At 48.9% G+C, this 17,164-nt stretch overlaps 1 protein-coding gene across 2 annotated transcripts; it reads right to left on the bottom strand.

The window, feature by feature from the left end:
* Positions 1 to 1,635: 1,635 nt before the first annotated feature.
* PIGT (phosphatidylinositol glycan anchor biosynthesis class T) lies at positions 1,636 to 13,291 on the bottom strand. Of its 2 annotated transcripts, none has more exons than XM_067708250.1 (12): positions 13,055 to 13,291; positions 12,325 to 12,502; positions 10,531 to 10,658; positions 10,128 to 10,228; positions 9,887 to 9,973; positions 9,272 to 9,359; positions 9,085 to 9,182; positions 8,817 to 8,982; positions 7,941 to 8,141; positions 3,158 to 3,353; positions 2,959 to 3,042; positions 1,636 to 2,307 (listed from the first exon to the last, which is right to left on the bottom strand). In XM_067708250.1, the coding sequence occupies exons 1-12, from the start codon at positions 13,239 to 13,241 to the stop codon at positions 2,055 to 2,057; spliced, it is 1,767 nt and encodes a 588-aa protein (XP_067564351.1). In that variant the 5' UTR covers positions 13,242 to 13,291; the 3' UTR covers positions 1,636 to 2,054. The 2 variants fall into 2 exon arrangements, with proteins under 2 accessions (XP_067564351.1, XP_067564352.1); XM_067708251.1 differs by having other exon boundaries at positions 3,158 to 3,323; positions 13,055 to 13,290.
* Between the last annotated feature and the right edge of the window lie 3,873 nt (positions 13,292 to 17,164).

Genomic DNA, 17,164 nt, shown 5'->3' with positions numbered 1-17,164 from the left:
AGTGGAGATGGCAAGCTGGGTAAATGAATCTGGAATTCAGGGAGGCGGTCTAGACTAAAGATATGGGGTGCTGTCTATACACAGATTACATAAGACATGGTAGTGGAGGGCATTTCTAGGTACTGACTTGGCTGGGGGAATAAAAGGCAGCTAGGCCACAACTCTGTGCTCTTCTGACTTGGCAGACACCCTGCTCCACGCAGGCAGCCAAGACCACTTCCCTTATCTACCCACCTGCATTCTTATCTCTGCCCATGGTCTGGACTAGCTCACTCATATCACCTCCCTTCCTAGACACACACACACACACACACACACACACACACACACACACACACACACACACACACACACACACACACACACACACACACACACACACACACACACACACACACACGTCGTTTGTATGTTCTAGAGGCTCTTGGAAAACCTTCAGAGGTAACCTGAACAGCCCCATCTATGTTAGCTGTACAGACATGACCAATCCTACCGTGTTAAAGACTGCACTCACACTTGTGGGGTTTCTAGAAAGCCCCTCACCCTACCCATCCCTACCTCTAGACCCCAGACCCCAAGCCAGAATAGCCCACACCCATTCATACATTTACGTCTGTTGACTGAGCACTTACAACTTGTCCTGAGTGCAGTCAGGTCCAGATGGAGGACAGCCCCTGTGCCTCCAGGAGGCTCCTAGTCTAATGGAAGTTAAAGGACAGTAACAGCCAGGGTGATAAGGAACATGAAAGCTAAGTCCAAGGAGGGGAGGGGCACACAGCAGCTCGGTGTATCAGGGAAGAATTCCTGGAGGAAGGAACATCTCACCTGGTTTTGTAAGTCAGAGTGAACCTAGCAGTTGAGGGGGGCATGTGGTTGGTGGAGCAGGGCATTCTGTTTGATGGGCAATTCACCAGACCACTATGATGGGAGAACTGGGGGAGGGAGGGGCAGACCACAAGTAGCTTATACAGTTGATGCCAAGTGTGTAAGAAGAAGAGACAGACGATGGGGGCAGGGCAGACATCTGCCTAAGGACTTGTTTTACAGGAATCCAGGGTTATACAACCAGGAGAGGTAGGCAGGGGTGGGCTTCAAAGCCTGTGGGTGATCTAAGGACCACCTGCAACAGAAGCTCCAGAGGAGCCTGATAAAAACATAAAAACTCGAAGTCTAGGCTACACCCAGAACGACTGAATTCACAGGGTCTGGACCCCAGGAATCTGCACTATTTCACAAGAGCCCCAGATGATTCTAATACACAGTCTGGTTGGAAAACCACCACACGGAGTTCTTCCGTCACTCCAGCCCTACCCTTGGTGATGGGGACTGGTTCTCAGGGCTCCTAAAAGGCGCAGGATGATTCATTTTCATGGTCATGGAAATGTTGATGTAAAACACTCCCAGCCAAACCCAGGGAGTTCTGGGAATTACAGTCAGACATGGTGGGCGGGGAGGGAAGCAGGAGACGGGAAGGAATTTCTGGCAGGGGTGGGAGGAGGTAGGGGAATTTTATTTGGTTGGTTGGTTGTTTCTTTGGTGGGGAGGAGGGGATGGGGTAGGAGGTCCTGTTCAGGCACCCAGCAAACACGCCCTAGTCCCCAGCTCTTCCCAGGCCTCAGGGACAGGAGGCAAAGAACCAAGGAAACAGGCACTTTTTATTCCACACCCAGTGAACTCCACCTACCGCATGATACGAATTCCTCAGCACATCCTATTATCCAGGCCATCGTATAACAGAACTTTCTGCAGTGATGGAAACATCTGTCCTCGCTGCCCAGTACTGCAGCTGCTGATCACTTTTGGTTACCGAGCACTTGAAATGGGGCTAGTACGGCTGAGGAAGTATACTTTCAATTTCAATTAATTTCAATTCAAACACACATCTGGCTAGTGGCTACCGTCCTGATAGCGCCACTTGAGGCCCTGGCCCAATCCAGGGGTCAGCCTGGTTCAAAAACTGCCTCGGGGGAGGGCACGCGGCAGAAGCAGCCCTGGGGGTCAGTCACCACCCACCTCGGAGAGAAGCAGCAGCCCAGCTGTGAGGAGGGCGCGCCTCAGAGCGGGGGGACGCCTCGGGCGCGCCGGATGAGGTTGGCCAGCCGCCTGGCCAGGCCGCCCTTGCTGGGCTCCTCAATCTGGAAGGTTCGGGTGAGGAGGTTGTAGAAGGAGCCGTAGCACACGGCCACCACTGTGCACGTGAGGCAGATGACGTTGTAGGGCATGCTGAAGTCCGGCGTGGGCAGGCTCACCAGCAGTGGCTCCGTGTAGAGCCGCACGAAGTAGCTGGAGCTGTCGGAGGCTGGGAAGCTGGGGGTTGGGAGGGAGAGGTGAGGCTGGACCGGCTGCTACCCCGCGCCGTCTCGCCACCCCCTCCTCGGACCGCACTGGGCCAGTCTTGGCAGTAAGGGTTTTCAAAGCCTTCTTAGCCTCAAAGCTCAACACAGAAATCTGATCACAGGACAGCAGCTCCGGTGCTGAGGGAGAGGGAAGGGGCCCTGCCTCCACTTGGCTGCCTTTTCCTTAGCCTTCTGGTCTCAGCCTAAAGGCCATCTCCTCAAAGCAGCCTTCCTGAATGACCCACCAGACTACTCCCCAGTGACCCTAGCAGCTCCCCTCTAGACTGAGCACAGGAAGGGCAGGGGCAAGTCTGTTTTGTTTACTGTGGTACACATGGTGCTCTCTGAAGTACCTGGCATCTGGTAAGTGCTCAATTAAATATTTGTTAAGGGAAATAATGAGTAAACTTGGGCTATACATACTGCGCTTCTCACCTATTGATTCTCCTAGAAGCTCTTTAGGATCATTCCATAAAGGCTGTACAAATATTAGAGACCACTAGGGTTTTAATTAGGACTGAGGGAACCCACTCATTACTTTGGAAGAGGCAGCATGTAGCCCCAGCCCAGCCCGCAGGAACCTGATACTCTGTGCTGGTGTCACGGCTGAGGTCACACTTACAGGGTGTTGAAGAGGGGACTCTCTTCCCAGTCCACGGGTTGGGCGGCCACCTCGCTGGGCACGAGGGCACTGAGGACAGATGGGCTGCAGAGAAGCAGACAGATATTCTGTGAGCCGTGTTCCTCACGGCTCCTCTATCAAGGGTAAGTGGCAGAGAGGGTGGGTCAGGAGGGTGGGGGCAGCAGGTCGGGGAGCCCACCTGACGTAGAAGCCGTGGTTGGGGTCCGGGGTGTACTCGGTCCACTTAAGCAGCGCCCGCTCAAACTGGATGGAGACCTTGGTGACCGAGCTGGCCGGTAGCTGAATCAGCATCTCCAGGAGGTGGGGCTGCATCCGGTCCTGGGCAGGCTGGTAGTGGATGTAACCTGGGGGAGAGGTAGGGGCCACCCATAGCTCTTTTTTTGTTAGTTAGTTAGTTATGGCTGCATTGGGTCTATGTTGCTGTGCGCAGGCTTTCTCTAGTTGCAGCGAGCGGGGGCTACTCTTCATTGCGGTGCGTGGCCTTCTCATTGAGGTGGCTTCTCTTGTTGCGGAGCACGGGCTCTAGGCGCGTGGGCTTCAGTAGTTGTGGCTCGTGGGCTCTACAGCGCAGGCTCAGTAGTTGTGGCGCACGGGCTTAGCTGCTCCGCGGTATGTGGGATCTTCCCGGACCAGGGTTCGAACCTGTGTCCCCTGCATTGGCAGGTGGATTCTTAACCACTGCGCCACCAGGGAAATCCCACCCATAGCTCTTTCCTGGGCTCAGACTACCTGCACCTCTCATCCCTACCTATCAAGGCCTTGGGGTCTGGATCGGGGTGCCCAGAAGGAGGGCTTTGGATCACAGAAGCCAGGCAGGCTCACAGGAGGGAGGAGGATCGCAGAAAAGGGAAAAGGTGTTTCCAGGGCAGCCGCCATCCCAGGACGTGTTCAACCTAATCCATCTTCACATCATGAAAACTGGGCCACCAGACATCAGGTGCCTCACGTGATGCGAAAGGCAGTCCACAGAACCACCTGGGAAGTTTTCTTGCCAAAAATATAAGACCTGAATCTAATCAAATTTCTAAATCTAACCACTGATACTCAAGAATACACAAGGGACGGGAACATGTTAAACACGGGCAAATCCAGAATGTAGAACATCCTATACAACAAATGACCCAGTTTTGCCAACAAATAAATTAAAAAAAAAAAAAAAAAAGCCTGGGAACTGTTTTATAGGTTAAAGGAGATTTAAGAGTACCACACTAATCAAGACGTGAATAACAAGGGAAATGGGGGTGAGGGGGAGTGTATACGGGAGCCCTGTACTTTCTGCTCAACTTCTCTATAAACCTAAAACCTAAAAGTCTATTACCTTAAAAAAGAGAGGGAGAGAAACTTAAGAGCATATCAAGCAAATGTAATGTGACGAGGTTACTTTGGTCCAATTCAAACAAACCAACTATAAAATTATTTTCAAGAACACTGGGGAAACAGGAGTGACAATGATAGATTATATATTTGTGCACTTTAGTATTTAAAGGTGAATTGATACAATGTCTAGAAACATAACCAAACCAATAAATAAAGGGAGAGATGAAACAAAAATGATGGGAAGCTGTGGAACAGAATAGAGAGCTCAGAAATGAACCCACACTTATATGGGCAATTAATCTATGACAAAGGAGGCAAGGATATACAATGAGGAAAAGACAGCCCCTTCAATAAATGGTACTGGTAAAACTAGATAGCTACATGCAAAAGAATCAAACTGGACTACTTTCTCACACCATATACAGAAAAAAACCTCCAAATGGATTAAAGACTTAAATGTAAAACCTGAAATGATAAAACTTCTAGAAGAAAACATAGGCAGTATGCTCTTTGACCTGGCAATATTTTGGGGGGTATGTCTCCTCGGGCAAGGAAAACAAAAGCAAAAATAAACAAATGAGGTTACATTAAATTAAAAAGCTTCTGCACAGCAAAGGAAACTATCAACAAAATGAAAAGACAGCCTACTGAATGGGAAAGCTATTTGCAAACGATATATCCGATACAGGGTTAATATGCAAACTATACAAAGAACACATACAACTCAACATAAAAAAAAAAAAACCCAAAATTACAAACTGGGCAGAGGACCTGAACAGACATTTTTCCAAAGAAGGCATACAGATGGCCAACAGGCACACAAAAAAATGTTCAACATCACTGATCATCAGGGAAATGCAAATCAAAACCACAATGAGATTATCACCTCACACATGTCAGAATGGCTGTCATCAAAAAGACAGCAAACAGGGACTTCCCTGGTGGCACAGTCGTTAAGAATCCACCTGCCAATGCAGGGGACATGGCTTCGAGCCCTGGTCTGGGAAGATCCCACGTGCTGTGGAACGACTAAGCCCATGCACCACAACTACTGAGCCTGTGCTCTAGAGCCCACGAGCCACAACTACTGAGCCCAGGTGCCACAACTGCTGAAGCCTGTGACCCACAACAACTGAGACCACAAGCCACAACTACTGAGCCCGTGAGCCACAGCTACTGAAGCCCATGTGCCTAGAGCCCATGCTCCGCAACAAGAGAAGCCACCGCAATGAGAAGCCCGCACACTGCAATGAAGAGTAGCCCCCACTTACCACAACTAGAGAAAAGCCCGTGTGCAGCCACAAAGACCCAACGCAGACAAAAAAAAAAACGACAACAAATGACAAGTGTTGGTGAGTATGTGGAGAAAAGGGAACCCCGGTGCACTGCACTGGGAACGTAAATTGGTGTAGCCACTATGGAAAACAGCAGGGAGAGTCCTCAAAAAATTAAAAATAGAACGACCATACAATCCAGCAATTCCACTCATGGGTATTTATCTGAAGAAAATGAAAACATTAATTCAAAAAGATATATGCACCCCAACATTTACTGAAACATTATTCACAATAGTCAAGATATGGAAACAACATACGTGCCCATCGATAGACAAATGGATAAAGAAGATGTGGTACATATAAACAATGGAATATTAGCCATAAAAAAGAAGGAAATCTCGACATTTGCAACAACGTGGAAGGACCTAGAGGATCTTACACTAAGTGAGATAAATCAGACAAATACTGTATGATATCACTTATATGTGGACTCTAAAAAATAAAAACAAATGAACGAACATAACCAAACAGAAACAGTCAGAGATACAGAGAACAAACAGGTGGTTGCCAGAGGCTGGGGGGCGAGGAGAGAAATAGGTGAGGGAGGGTAAGAGGTACAAATTTTCAGTTGCAAAATAAATGAATCACAGGTATGAAATGCACAGTGTGGGGAATATAGTCAATAACTACGTATAATATTTGTATGGTGACAGATGGTAACTAGACTTATCATGACGGTGATTTTGAGATGTACAGAAACACTAAATCACTATGTTATGCACCAGGAACTAACATAGTGTTATAGGTCAATTATACTTCAAAAATAAACAAAAAAGGGGACTTCCCTGGTGGTCCAGTGGCTAAGGCTCCGCACTCCCAATGCAGGGGGCCCGGGTTCCATCCCTGGTCAGGGAACTAGACCCCACATGCCGCAACTAAAGGTCCTGCATGCCGCAATGAAGATCCCGCACACGGCAACAAAGATCCCGCGTGCCGCAACTAAGACCCACTGCAGCCAAATAAATAAATAAATTTAAAAAATAAAGAAATAAACGAACTCATAGAAAAAGAGATCAGATTTGTGGTTACTAGAGGTGAGGGGTAGGGGGAAGGGGAATTGGATGAAGGCAGTCAAAAGGCACAATCTTCGAGTTCTAAGATAAGAATTAGGAAAAAAAAAAAAAGAATTAGGGATGTCATGTACCACGTGGTAAATATAATAGGCACTGTTGTGCATTATGTATGAAAGCTGTTATGAGTAAATCCTAAGAGTCCTCATCACAAGGAAAAAACAATTTTTTTTCTATTTCTTTAATTCTGTATCTGTACAAGATGGTGGGTGTTCACTAAACTTACTGTGGTCATCATTTCATGATAGATGTAAGTTAAATAAGTATGCTGAACACCTTGAACTTATAATGTGCTATATGTCAATTATATCTCAATAAAACTGGAAGAAAGACATCAACAACAACAACAAACAAAAAATAGTATATGAAGCTGGAGACCGCTGAGGCTGGATAATGGGTACATGGGGGGTTCATTACACTATTCCATTTGGGTATGCGTTTGAAATTTTCCAGAGCGAACGGTTAAAAAAACAAAAGAAACAAACAAAAAAACCCCGAAAATCCTACAAAATACACTGGTAGGATGTTCGAAGTAGAGATTTTGAAGGTGGTACAGATAGTGGAGATGAAAATAAGTAAAACTATTAACCACAGGCTTGAAAATATGGTAAACAACAGAGGGGTTTAGAGAAGATTGTAAGTCTAGCTGTTTGGGATGTGCTGTAACCTCTTCCTAGGAAGTCGTCTTCTGTATTACTAGTCTCCCTCCACTCCAAACGAAAACAAGTGCTTTTGTGCTATGCCTGGCATCTCTTAGAAAGCACTCAGTAAATATTAACTCTTCCTTAGAAAAATAATAGAAAATAAAAACAAATTTTAAAAATCACACCTCTTTACCCCACCCGAGGAAGCAAAACCATCTATTCCAGCTGTTATCTTCTTTGTTTCCAGTACTCTGTTTTTCTTGCTAACCCATTCTCCACCTGAAAGAGCCTATGAATCATCAGAAAACAAAAACATGTGCCCAGAGCACCAGGAAGCAAATGAAAAAGATATGGAAACTCCTGCCCTTATCAAGTCCTATTAAGAGTCACCAGAACTACGTGGTTTAACTCTTTTGGCTTTATAAATACTTCCAGATCTGGCATTGGTGAGGTTACCCTTTCCATTTCTCAAACTATTCCTAACTCGTGATGCCTGTGTAGACTGCCGAGGCACTTCCGGAATGACGCTGAGAACTGAGGCTTTGGGGGACCTGGAGGGGAGGTGGGGGGCTGGGTCGGGACTCGGCACTTACTTGGTTTGTTCTCCTTGCCCTTGGAGGTGATGGTGAGGGTGTGCACGTACAGCCGCAGGTACCAGGGCACAGTGTCCAGCAACAGCACGGGGAAGGCCCGGTACGGGTGGGTGTTATACAGCAGTGTGCTCAGCTCCCCGTTATGCAGCCCGTAGCCGCTCACGTACCGCTGGGCGTACAGGAAGGGCGTGGGTGGGGCCTCTGTTCAGAAAAAAGTCAACAGTTAACCACTCCTTTAAAAAAAAAAAAAAAAGCATCATTCCCCACCTTCACTCCCTGGGCCAGGTTCAGAGTCTCAAAGCCAAGGAGGGGGAGGGGGTAATGCTTTGCATTCAGAACTGGGAAACCTGCATTCTGGAACCATCCCTGGCTTCCCCAACCCACAGCAATGATAACAGAATTACTAATATTTACTAAGTACTTATACAGGCCGAGCTCTGTGCCCCCAAACCAAGTGCTCCTCACGATATTTCACATTTTTCCTTGGTAACACTGAACATAATCACAATTGTTTGATGCCTGCTTCAACTATCAGATGTTAATGTTGCTCGAAAGCAGGGTACTTCTGTCTTCAAAAAAAATTTTGTTGACTGAATGAATGAATGCATGATTGACCTCCATGTTTTCCATTAATTACCTCACCTGATCCGCTAGGTATTACTGTCCCCGCTTTCAAGACGAGGCAGTAAGGTTAGGAACCTGCCAAGGGCACAGAGCTTAGAAGAGGTGGAGTTAGAATCAGGACGTCTGACTCAAGAGTTCTAGGTCTAAACACAAGCCTGTTACCTCGCGGTGAAGAGGCAGGACTGTGAGTCTCCCCCACGAGCTGAACCCTCTGTAGCCTATGGGGGCTGCGGCTGCCCACCTCCCACCCACCATTCCCTGGGGGTCTCTTCCACTTGAGCTGGAGGTTGAGGCTGCGCGAGCTGTTGATCACGGCCGTGTCCAGCAGGTCGTAGACTGCATAGGTCTTCCGGGTGCCCAGGACGACATCCTGGTACGTGGTGAGCGGGGCCGGGTACACCTCCAATGTCTCATTGTCCTGGGGACACAATGGCAGGGCTGAGAAGCGAGCGGAGGGGCAGGCTGGTCTTGGGGGCTGGGGTGGGGCGATGTGTGTGGCTGGAGGCCTTAGTCTTAGTACCTGGCTATAGTTGGTGACGTCCACATAGACTCGGCTCTCCGAAGCCAGGGGGCAGGGCTCTGTGAGGGTTCGGGAGAACATCCGAAAGAGGGACCAGTCTGAGGAGCAGAGAGAGGGGTTGAGCAGGGGCGGGACTAGGCCTGCTCCACGTAGATGGGGTGGGGCTGGCAGTGGGTGGGCAGCTTACCTTGCTTCCCCTGCCCCGTGACGAAGGCATCAAATACAACGGACAGGGTCTGCCTCAGCTCCCAGGAGATGCTGGCACAGCGTGCATCCTACCACGAGGGCCAGAAGGCAGCAGTGAGGACCTGCCACTCCCCCAGCCGCACAGCCCCAGGGACTACTACCCGGACTCAGTCCCTTGTCCATCCTGTACCTCCCCATCCATCAGTTTGCTACCACCCACTACCGAGCACTTGCCCTCGTGCCGGCAGCTTAACGCGCATCACTGGGATGAACCATCGCCGACAACCAGAGGAACTGATACTACTATTATTCTCATTTGACAGATGAGAAAACCAGGGAACTAAAATGACTCACTCAAGGTCAAGTCAGCTGGTGAGTGGCTGAGCTAGCAGCTGCACCCGCATGGCTATCACTCTTAACCACGACGGAGACTGAGTGAATGCTTGCCAGGCAACCACTCGGTTTCCTTGGTGCGTGGCCAGTGCCCTGACTCATCATCATCACATCTCCCACTGACTACTGGCTCAGCCCTCGGTAGACACTGGGCTATGTGCTTTACCTGCACCTTCTCTCAGAGCCCCTGGATGGCCCCCATCGCCTGTTCCCCGTGACTTACTCTGCAAACAGGGCGGATATGCACTGCCTGGGAGTGGTAGCTCGTGTGAAACAGGCGATCAGCCTTCAGCAGCACAGAGAGGCCTGCCTGGAGGAGGTGGCAAGAGAGAAAACGTCAGTGTCCCACACGGCAGGGCACCCGGGCATGGGGCCGAGGTTATCTGTCAGGCAGTGAGGGGGCATCTGCCGACTCCATCCACTCTCTGGGGCTCCCACCTACATTGAGGCCCCTCTGGCCTCACCTTGGAACTGCAGGGCAAGAGCTTCTTCCACGGGGTGAGGTTCTCAGTGCAGACGACCTCCCGAGGCAGCACCGCATAGCGCAGGAAGGAGTGATCTGTGCCTGAGAGATGGAAGCCTGTCTGGGGAGGCTCTCGGGGCGCCCCTCCTCAGGACCCACACATACTCTCTAGTACCACCGCCCTAACAGTGTCAGCTCAGGGGGAAGCGGGGAGGACACCCTCCTCCCTTTGGGAGAAGGCAATGCGGAGACAGCAGAGTCTTGGGAAACCCTCCTCTGGGGCCTGCACACCCAGGGGATTTATGACCTGGCCCCGCTGAGGAAGAAGGAAGCAGAGGGGAAAGGAGGCAAAGGTTTGGGTAGGAGGAACAGGAAGAAGGAAGGGGCCGTGGAGGCTGTCTCACCATTGGCCAGCCCCAGGGGTTTGAAGGAGGCGCTGGGCGTGACTGTGTTGGTGGAGTCAATGAAGTTGAGAGAGGCGCAGAAGATCCCCGAGAGGACGTTACTGAGCTCCTTCCAGGACTTATCCACACTAAACGGAGACACAAACCCACTCACTGTCCCAGGGCTGCGTCTGCTTCCTCACTCCCCTCTGGACACCCCTGCATCCCCAGAGGCCTCTGCTTGGGTGGTTCCTCCTCCCGCCTAGTAATGCCCTCCTAACTCCTCTCTGCTCCCCTTCGAAGAGGTTCCCTCCTCCAGGAAGCCTTGCCACCCTCCTCAACCACAGCCTCCTCCTGGGCTGCTGCAGTTCTGACCATCCGAGCCTCTCACCAGGGTCCTCCTGGGAAATGGCTGGGTGGCAACAGCATCTCGTCCTAAGCATCTTTTCTCCTCAACTAGGCTGTGAGCAACCTGAGGACAGGGAGCAAGTCTGGGTCACCCACGTACCTCCCACAATGCTATGCAAAACGCCCCACACGCCAGAGGCTGAGATCAGCTCACTGATCCAACCTGAGGTGTGCTCAGCTGGGCAAAACGACATACTTCCCTGTGAAAACCCTGGGTGAGTCCTGGTTCTACACTCAGGGTTGGGAAGTCTTACATCTACAGAGGCTCACTGAGCAAGGGAAAACAAGCATTCTAGGACCCCACAGAAACATCAAATTAAATTAGACTTTTTTCTTAGAGAAATACCAAAACAGATTTGCTCTTTATACTAATAACAGAATAAAACTAGAATTCTGAACATCACCTCCATATTATAGGTAATTATGAGGGGAGACAGTGACAGCAGAGCAGATGGGACAAAAGGCAAAGAAGCCAGGGTTCAGACAAGAGAGGAAGCCTTGGCTACTGTGGGGTTTGCTCCTCATTTGACATCACCTTAGAGCTGTCCTGGGGGTTTTCAATAGTCCTCTGTTCAGAGCTTTCCAATTGCTCCAATCCTTAGGCCTCAAATAAAGATTGCAAACTGGAAGCCTGAAAGCTCTACCCAAAACCATAGCCATGTTTCATTTGACGTGCACAACATTAACCCATGTGGCATTTCTTAAATTTTTTAATTACTTGCTGATACTTAAACTTGCCAATTTTCACATTAAAATCCAGATTGCTGGTAACTTGTTAAAAATGAGAGTATCTGATGACCCTAGGCCCCTATTCCCACGTGGCAACAATCCATAGGATTGAGTAGCAGCTGTCCTCCCAAGCTCTGCCACAGGCCTCATCACTCCCTATTCTGACTCCAATTTTTTTTTTTTAATCATACACGTGCTACTGATTTCCCACAGTCGGATTAAGAGGATACTGTGGTCCAACCACAGTACCTAACCACCTCCCTCCGCCCCGCAAATAAAAGCAATTTTTCTAATACAGAGATCTGGTGTCTTGTAGGCCAATTCTAGCCCACATATACTTTGTTTGGCCCTTGTGGCATTTTGTTATTATTATGTGAATGAATGTCTTTTAAAAGGCTGTCCAGTTTGCCACAGCTTCCTACTGCCTTACATCTAAGTAAGCTTCACATATTTGTTATCTACATCTGTAGATATACACATACGCTACCTCAGGTCTGGAAGTATTAGGGGAAGGAAGTATATTCAGCCAAGAATGCCACTACGTCATAATATTTCTTACTTCCAACGCCATATTTACCCCCATGGAACTGCTGCCCCCAGGGGCAGTAGCAGGAGGACACCACCTGCCCTGCCATGTTCCCAGCACAGCCTGCCACAGCCCTCAAGGTGGGCACTCACTCAGTGACGGTGTCTTGGAACCAGGCCCACAGCTCTGCACCTGATGGGGCCTGCAAGAAGGGTGTCCCCCAGTATCGAGTCCTCCAGAAGCCTTGGGTTAAGGACAGGTGCAGCTCCCGTAGAGAATACTTGGAGATCAACTGCCCCAGTGCTTTGGGGAAGAGCCTATAATGAGATACTGGAGAAGGAAGTGCAGGTGAGTGATGATCCTGGAGGGAGGGTTCTCAGCCACCCCAAAGAGACAATATACCCCAGTTCTGGGGTCAGAGGAATCTAGATTCCTGACCAGACTCAGTCACTTACAAGCGATGTGATCTTGGACAGGTGCCTTACCTCTCTATATCTCCAATTTCTTCCTTGTAACCATTCACAGAACTTATCACCGTGCCCAGCACCCACGATAAACCGTAACCGTCAATAGCATCATCATCAGTGTTGTCAACAGAGGGTTTTAACTAAATGTTTAGAGTGGCAGCCTGGAGCTGCAGAGAGAGCACTGGACTAGAAGTCAGGAAGAGTCACTGCTCCTCTCCGGGGCTCAGTTTCTTCACTGGTATAACGGAATTCTTCAAAAACTATCCCATCCTTCTACAAGAACCATCTGTGTCAGGCCCCAAGCCCAGGGACCAGAACCTCACCCAAGGATCAGTCCTCGCCCCCAAGGCTAGCCTCCACCCCACTCCCAGCAGGTGCCACAGATATCTTTCTCCCGTCAGTGTCCTCTTCTCACCTTCTTCCCGCTGCAGCTCCGAATCCCAGCGCGTGCGGAACTGGAATGTGGCGGCTACGTCCCCAGAAGGCAGCGGGGTGATGACGAGCTCCTCCCGCAGGCTGTCGCGTGGGGGCTCCGTCTGGCCCCAGACGCCCGGCCCGAGAAGCAGCAGCACCAGCAGAGAAAGCGGCGCGGTCGCCGCCATAGCTTCGGCTGTTTCCGCCTCCCAATGGCCCCGCCCCCGCGAAAGGCCGGCTTCCAATAGGAAGAGCGTTTGAGAAGCGACTTCCGGTGCCGTCCCGGAAGCCGGGGTGCGGCTACGACAGCGACTGCCAGGATAGGCCTTTGAAGGGCTGCTGGGTGTGAAGGGGCGCTGATAGGGCACAAAGGGCAGTGGGCACGTGGCGTGGCTGGGACCTGGATTGAGGACCCCCCCTTCCCCACGACAAAGTTCTTAATAATACCGACCGCCATTGTGCCTCCGTGATAGTTGAAGAAACAGACTGAAAAATTATTACTTTTGCAAGGTCACACTGCCAGGCTCCTGTCTCCCTGAGCTTCGTGTCTCTATTTGCCCTGTCCTAAGCCTAGCCAAGAACTTTACTGCAAAACCCTCAAATAACTCACCCTTTTATTATGAAAAATTTCAAACATACAACAAAGTTGAAAGGATGAATACCTGTTAAAATGAACATCTGTATCCGCATCACCCAGATTCCACTATTAACATGTTACTGCACTTGTTTTATCACATATCAGCTTCTATCTCCCCCAATTCATCTTATGTTTTGATGCATTTCAAAGAAATTTCAGACATAAGGACACTTCCCCTTAAATGGTTCAGCATGCATATCATTAACTAGAGTTCCATAGCTGTTTACATTTTTCTTTTGGTGTAAAATTTACAAACAATGAAATGCTCAACTCTGAGGTGCACATTCATTGAGTTCAACAAATGGATACACCTGTGTAACTCTTCAAGATATGTTTGGAAAATCCCTGAAAGTTGGCTAATGCCCCTTGCCAGGCAATGTCTGTGACCCCTGCCTTCCAGATGCAACCACTGTTCTGATTTTTCTCCAGAAAATGGATTAATCTGTTCTAGAGCTTCGTATAGATGAAATCATCATATAGTATGTGTACTTTTTTTGTAAAAGGCTTCTTTCATGGGAAGAATGTTTTGGAGAATCATTCATGTTCTTGCATGTATCAGCAGTGTGTGTCTTTTCATTTCTGTAGTCATACATTGTCTGAATATACCATAGTTTATCTGCTCTCCTGTCCATGTACACCTGAGCTCTTTCAAGTTTTTAGTTCTTATGAGCTAGGCTGCTATACAAGTTTCTTTGTAGGCATATGCTTACATTTCTTTTAGGTAAATATTTAGGAGTGGTCAAAGAATAGGTATATGTTTAATTTTACAAGAAACTGCTAGATCTTTCTCCAAAACATGTCATTTCATACTTGTACCAACAATGTATGAGAGTCCCCATTGCTCCACATCCTGGTGAACATTTAATTTGCGGGGCTTTTTCGTTTTTGCCACGTGGGCGTGTTTGTAGTAGTATCTCATTATGGTTTTAATTTGCATTTCCGTGGTACCTAGTGATGTTGAACAGCTTTTCATGTGCTTCTTGGCCATTCATATCTTTTTTGCGAAAGATCTGTTAAAATCTTTTTCCACCTCTCCCCTTTTGTGCTGACTTGAGTTGTAGGAGTTCCAAGCAATTCCTGCTTTGGTTTTTCCACCTGCCCAATGGGGTACACATTCAAGAAGGATTTTATAGAGTCTTTTGGTAAAACTGACAACCATCTGGCTCTGAAGAACCAGAGATTTGGTGTCTGCCGGGTCTGCCTAGATATACCCCTGACCAACTGGAGAGGAAGTGTCAAAAAGACGTCTTTGTCTCATTATGCTCTCATTCTACTTACATCCAGTGTTCCTGCCCCACTAGACATGGAATAGAAGGAAGGCCACGAGCTTAGATGTCAGACAGACGTGGGTTCAAATCCCCACACCAGCCTTTAATCCATATGAGCATGAGCAACCTGAGTGCCACTCTTCCTGCTCTGTAAAACAGATAAACCTGCTTTCAGGGTTGTTGTAAGGATCAGAAATCAGGTACATGTAGAATCTGGAATGTAGTAAGTGCTTAATAGCCTCAACTAACCTTTACTCCAAGAGCTCTATGAGGCAGGCACTATTATCTCCATCTTACAGATGAGTAAACTGAGTACAGAAACTGAGATAATTGCCTAAGATCACAGTGAGTGATGGAGCCAGAACTCGAGTCCACACTATCAACTTCAAAAACAAATTTTTTAAGGGAGTTGCTGTTATGATTATGATTACCTTGTACTTCTATGCTTTGTTTCCTTTTGAAATTGCCTGTCCCCATCACTCAAGACCCAGCCACCCCCAGAGAAGACCTGCCTTCTCCCTCTCTAGTGTGCTACAGCCCACATTATAGTTCCATTATCTGTGGCCATGTCTCTTCCTGGAAGAGCTCTTGGCCACCTTAGTGTTTCTGTTACATAAGCAAGGAGGCTAGCACATAGTGGGGGCTCAGTAATATTTGAATGAACAAACAAGAAAATATCATAACATCGTTCCATGTTGTCCCCACACCGCCATACTGTTCACAGTATCAAGTTCTGTGCACCCCTGGGGACTACTACAGTGTGAGCCGTCCTGGGAATCTTCCCCTGAGATGTGGTCCCTCCTATTTCCTCCACAGCACAGGATTCTACAGGAGGAGTCTGTCTTCTTCCCTCCTCTCAAGAGTCTATGACAAGTCTATGCAATGGACAGAAGACACCACACTGTGGCTTGGAGACTGATAGCTGGGCTGCTTGCCTCGGAGTTGGAGCCAAATCATCCCCCATCTCCAAGGGCCCTGTGTGGCCTCAAATAAAACAGTCAGCTGGAGATGCTGGCTCTGGCTCTGAAGGCCAGCCAAGCCCCTGTGGTTTGGCAGAAGAAGAGGTCATTGTCCAAACAGGAAGTGGTCCTGGGGTCTCAGCTGACCCTAGATTTTCCCAGGCGGGGCTGGGGCTCATAGCAGCTGAACTGGAGGCTCCCCGTAGGCTCACAAACAATTCCACCTCTCCAGAGGGCTGCCGATCCCTCTCCCTGGACAGGCTCCCTGCCCCAGACCCCACAGATCTTAGCATTGTGTGCCTGGGGTTGTTGACATGCTGACAGCAACCAAGCTAGGCTAGCTTCCCATCATTCACCTTGGAGGAGAATGGGGAGATCCCAGGAGCTGAGAAGCCCTCAGAGCTGACCTGTGGATATTATGGGGTGCACCCCAGGAGAAGGCTCAGCCGCAGTCAGACCGGAGGCTGAGCCTCGCTACTCCAAAGGAAGGGACAAGAGGACAAAGAACAAGAGGGCGGAGACCATGTCTTCTGTGTGCAGCAAAGTCATCGGCAACCCAGAAAAACCACAAAATTTAACATGAGGCCGGGCCCTGGCCCAGCACAGTGGATGATCTCAACTTGGACACAGACACTTTTAGACAAAAGGAACACAGAACTCCCACAAGTTTTTCAGTAGCGCTAGGAAAAGCACTTAAGAACTGTCACTTACAATGGCCTCCTACAGGGGTGGAAGCAAAATGGGGCTATTGGGAAGACTGCACCCCTGTCACTCAGCCTGGATGGTACAAAGAGCTTTGGGATTTAGGCCGAAGGTCACTGACTCCATGGATGGTTTGATGTATGAAGGGAGGTGGAATGATTTAGTTTTTCTAATATGAAAAATGACTTGATGTTCCTTAAGGCTAGGTCCTATAACCCTCCTTTTATTCCAGTCTCTCCCTGGGCAAGCTCACTTGCACCCATACCTAAACTTACCTCCTACGTACTGATAAGTCACCTACTGATTTTCCAGCCCAATCCTCTGATCTACATTCCACTCTCATGCGTCCAAGTGCCTACTCAAAATGTCCTCTTGGTCTCAAAAGCAACTCGAACTCAACATGTCCAAAACCCAATTTATGGCCTCTTCCCCAAACCTAGTGCTCTCCTAAACTCCCCATCTGGATGAAGAACCCTCCAAATTATCCTGCAGCACAGGGCAGAAGCAAGGGTGGCACCCCTCAGCCCTTCCTCTCTCACACCTAC

Source organism: Pseudorca crassidens, chromosome 15 (assembly GCF_039906515.1).
Source record: "Pseudorca crassidens isolate mPseCra1 chromosome 15, mPseCra1.hap1, whole genome shotgun sequence".
In the NCBI taxonomy this organism is placed as follows: Eukaryota; Metazoa; Chordata; class Mammalia; order Artiodactyla; family Delphinidae; genus Pseudorca; species Pseudorca crassidens.
The sequence above is the reverse complement of the archived record's forward strand: the minus strand, read 5'-3'. Positions and strand labels throughout refer to the sequence as shown.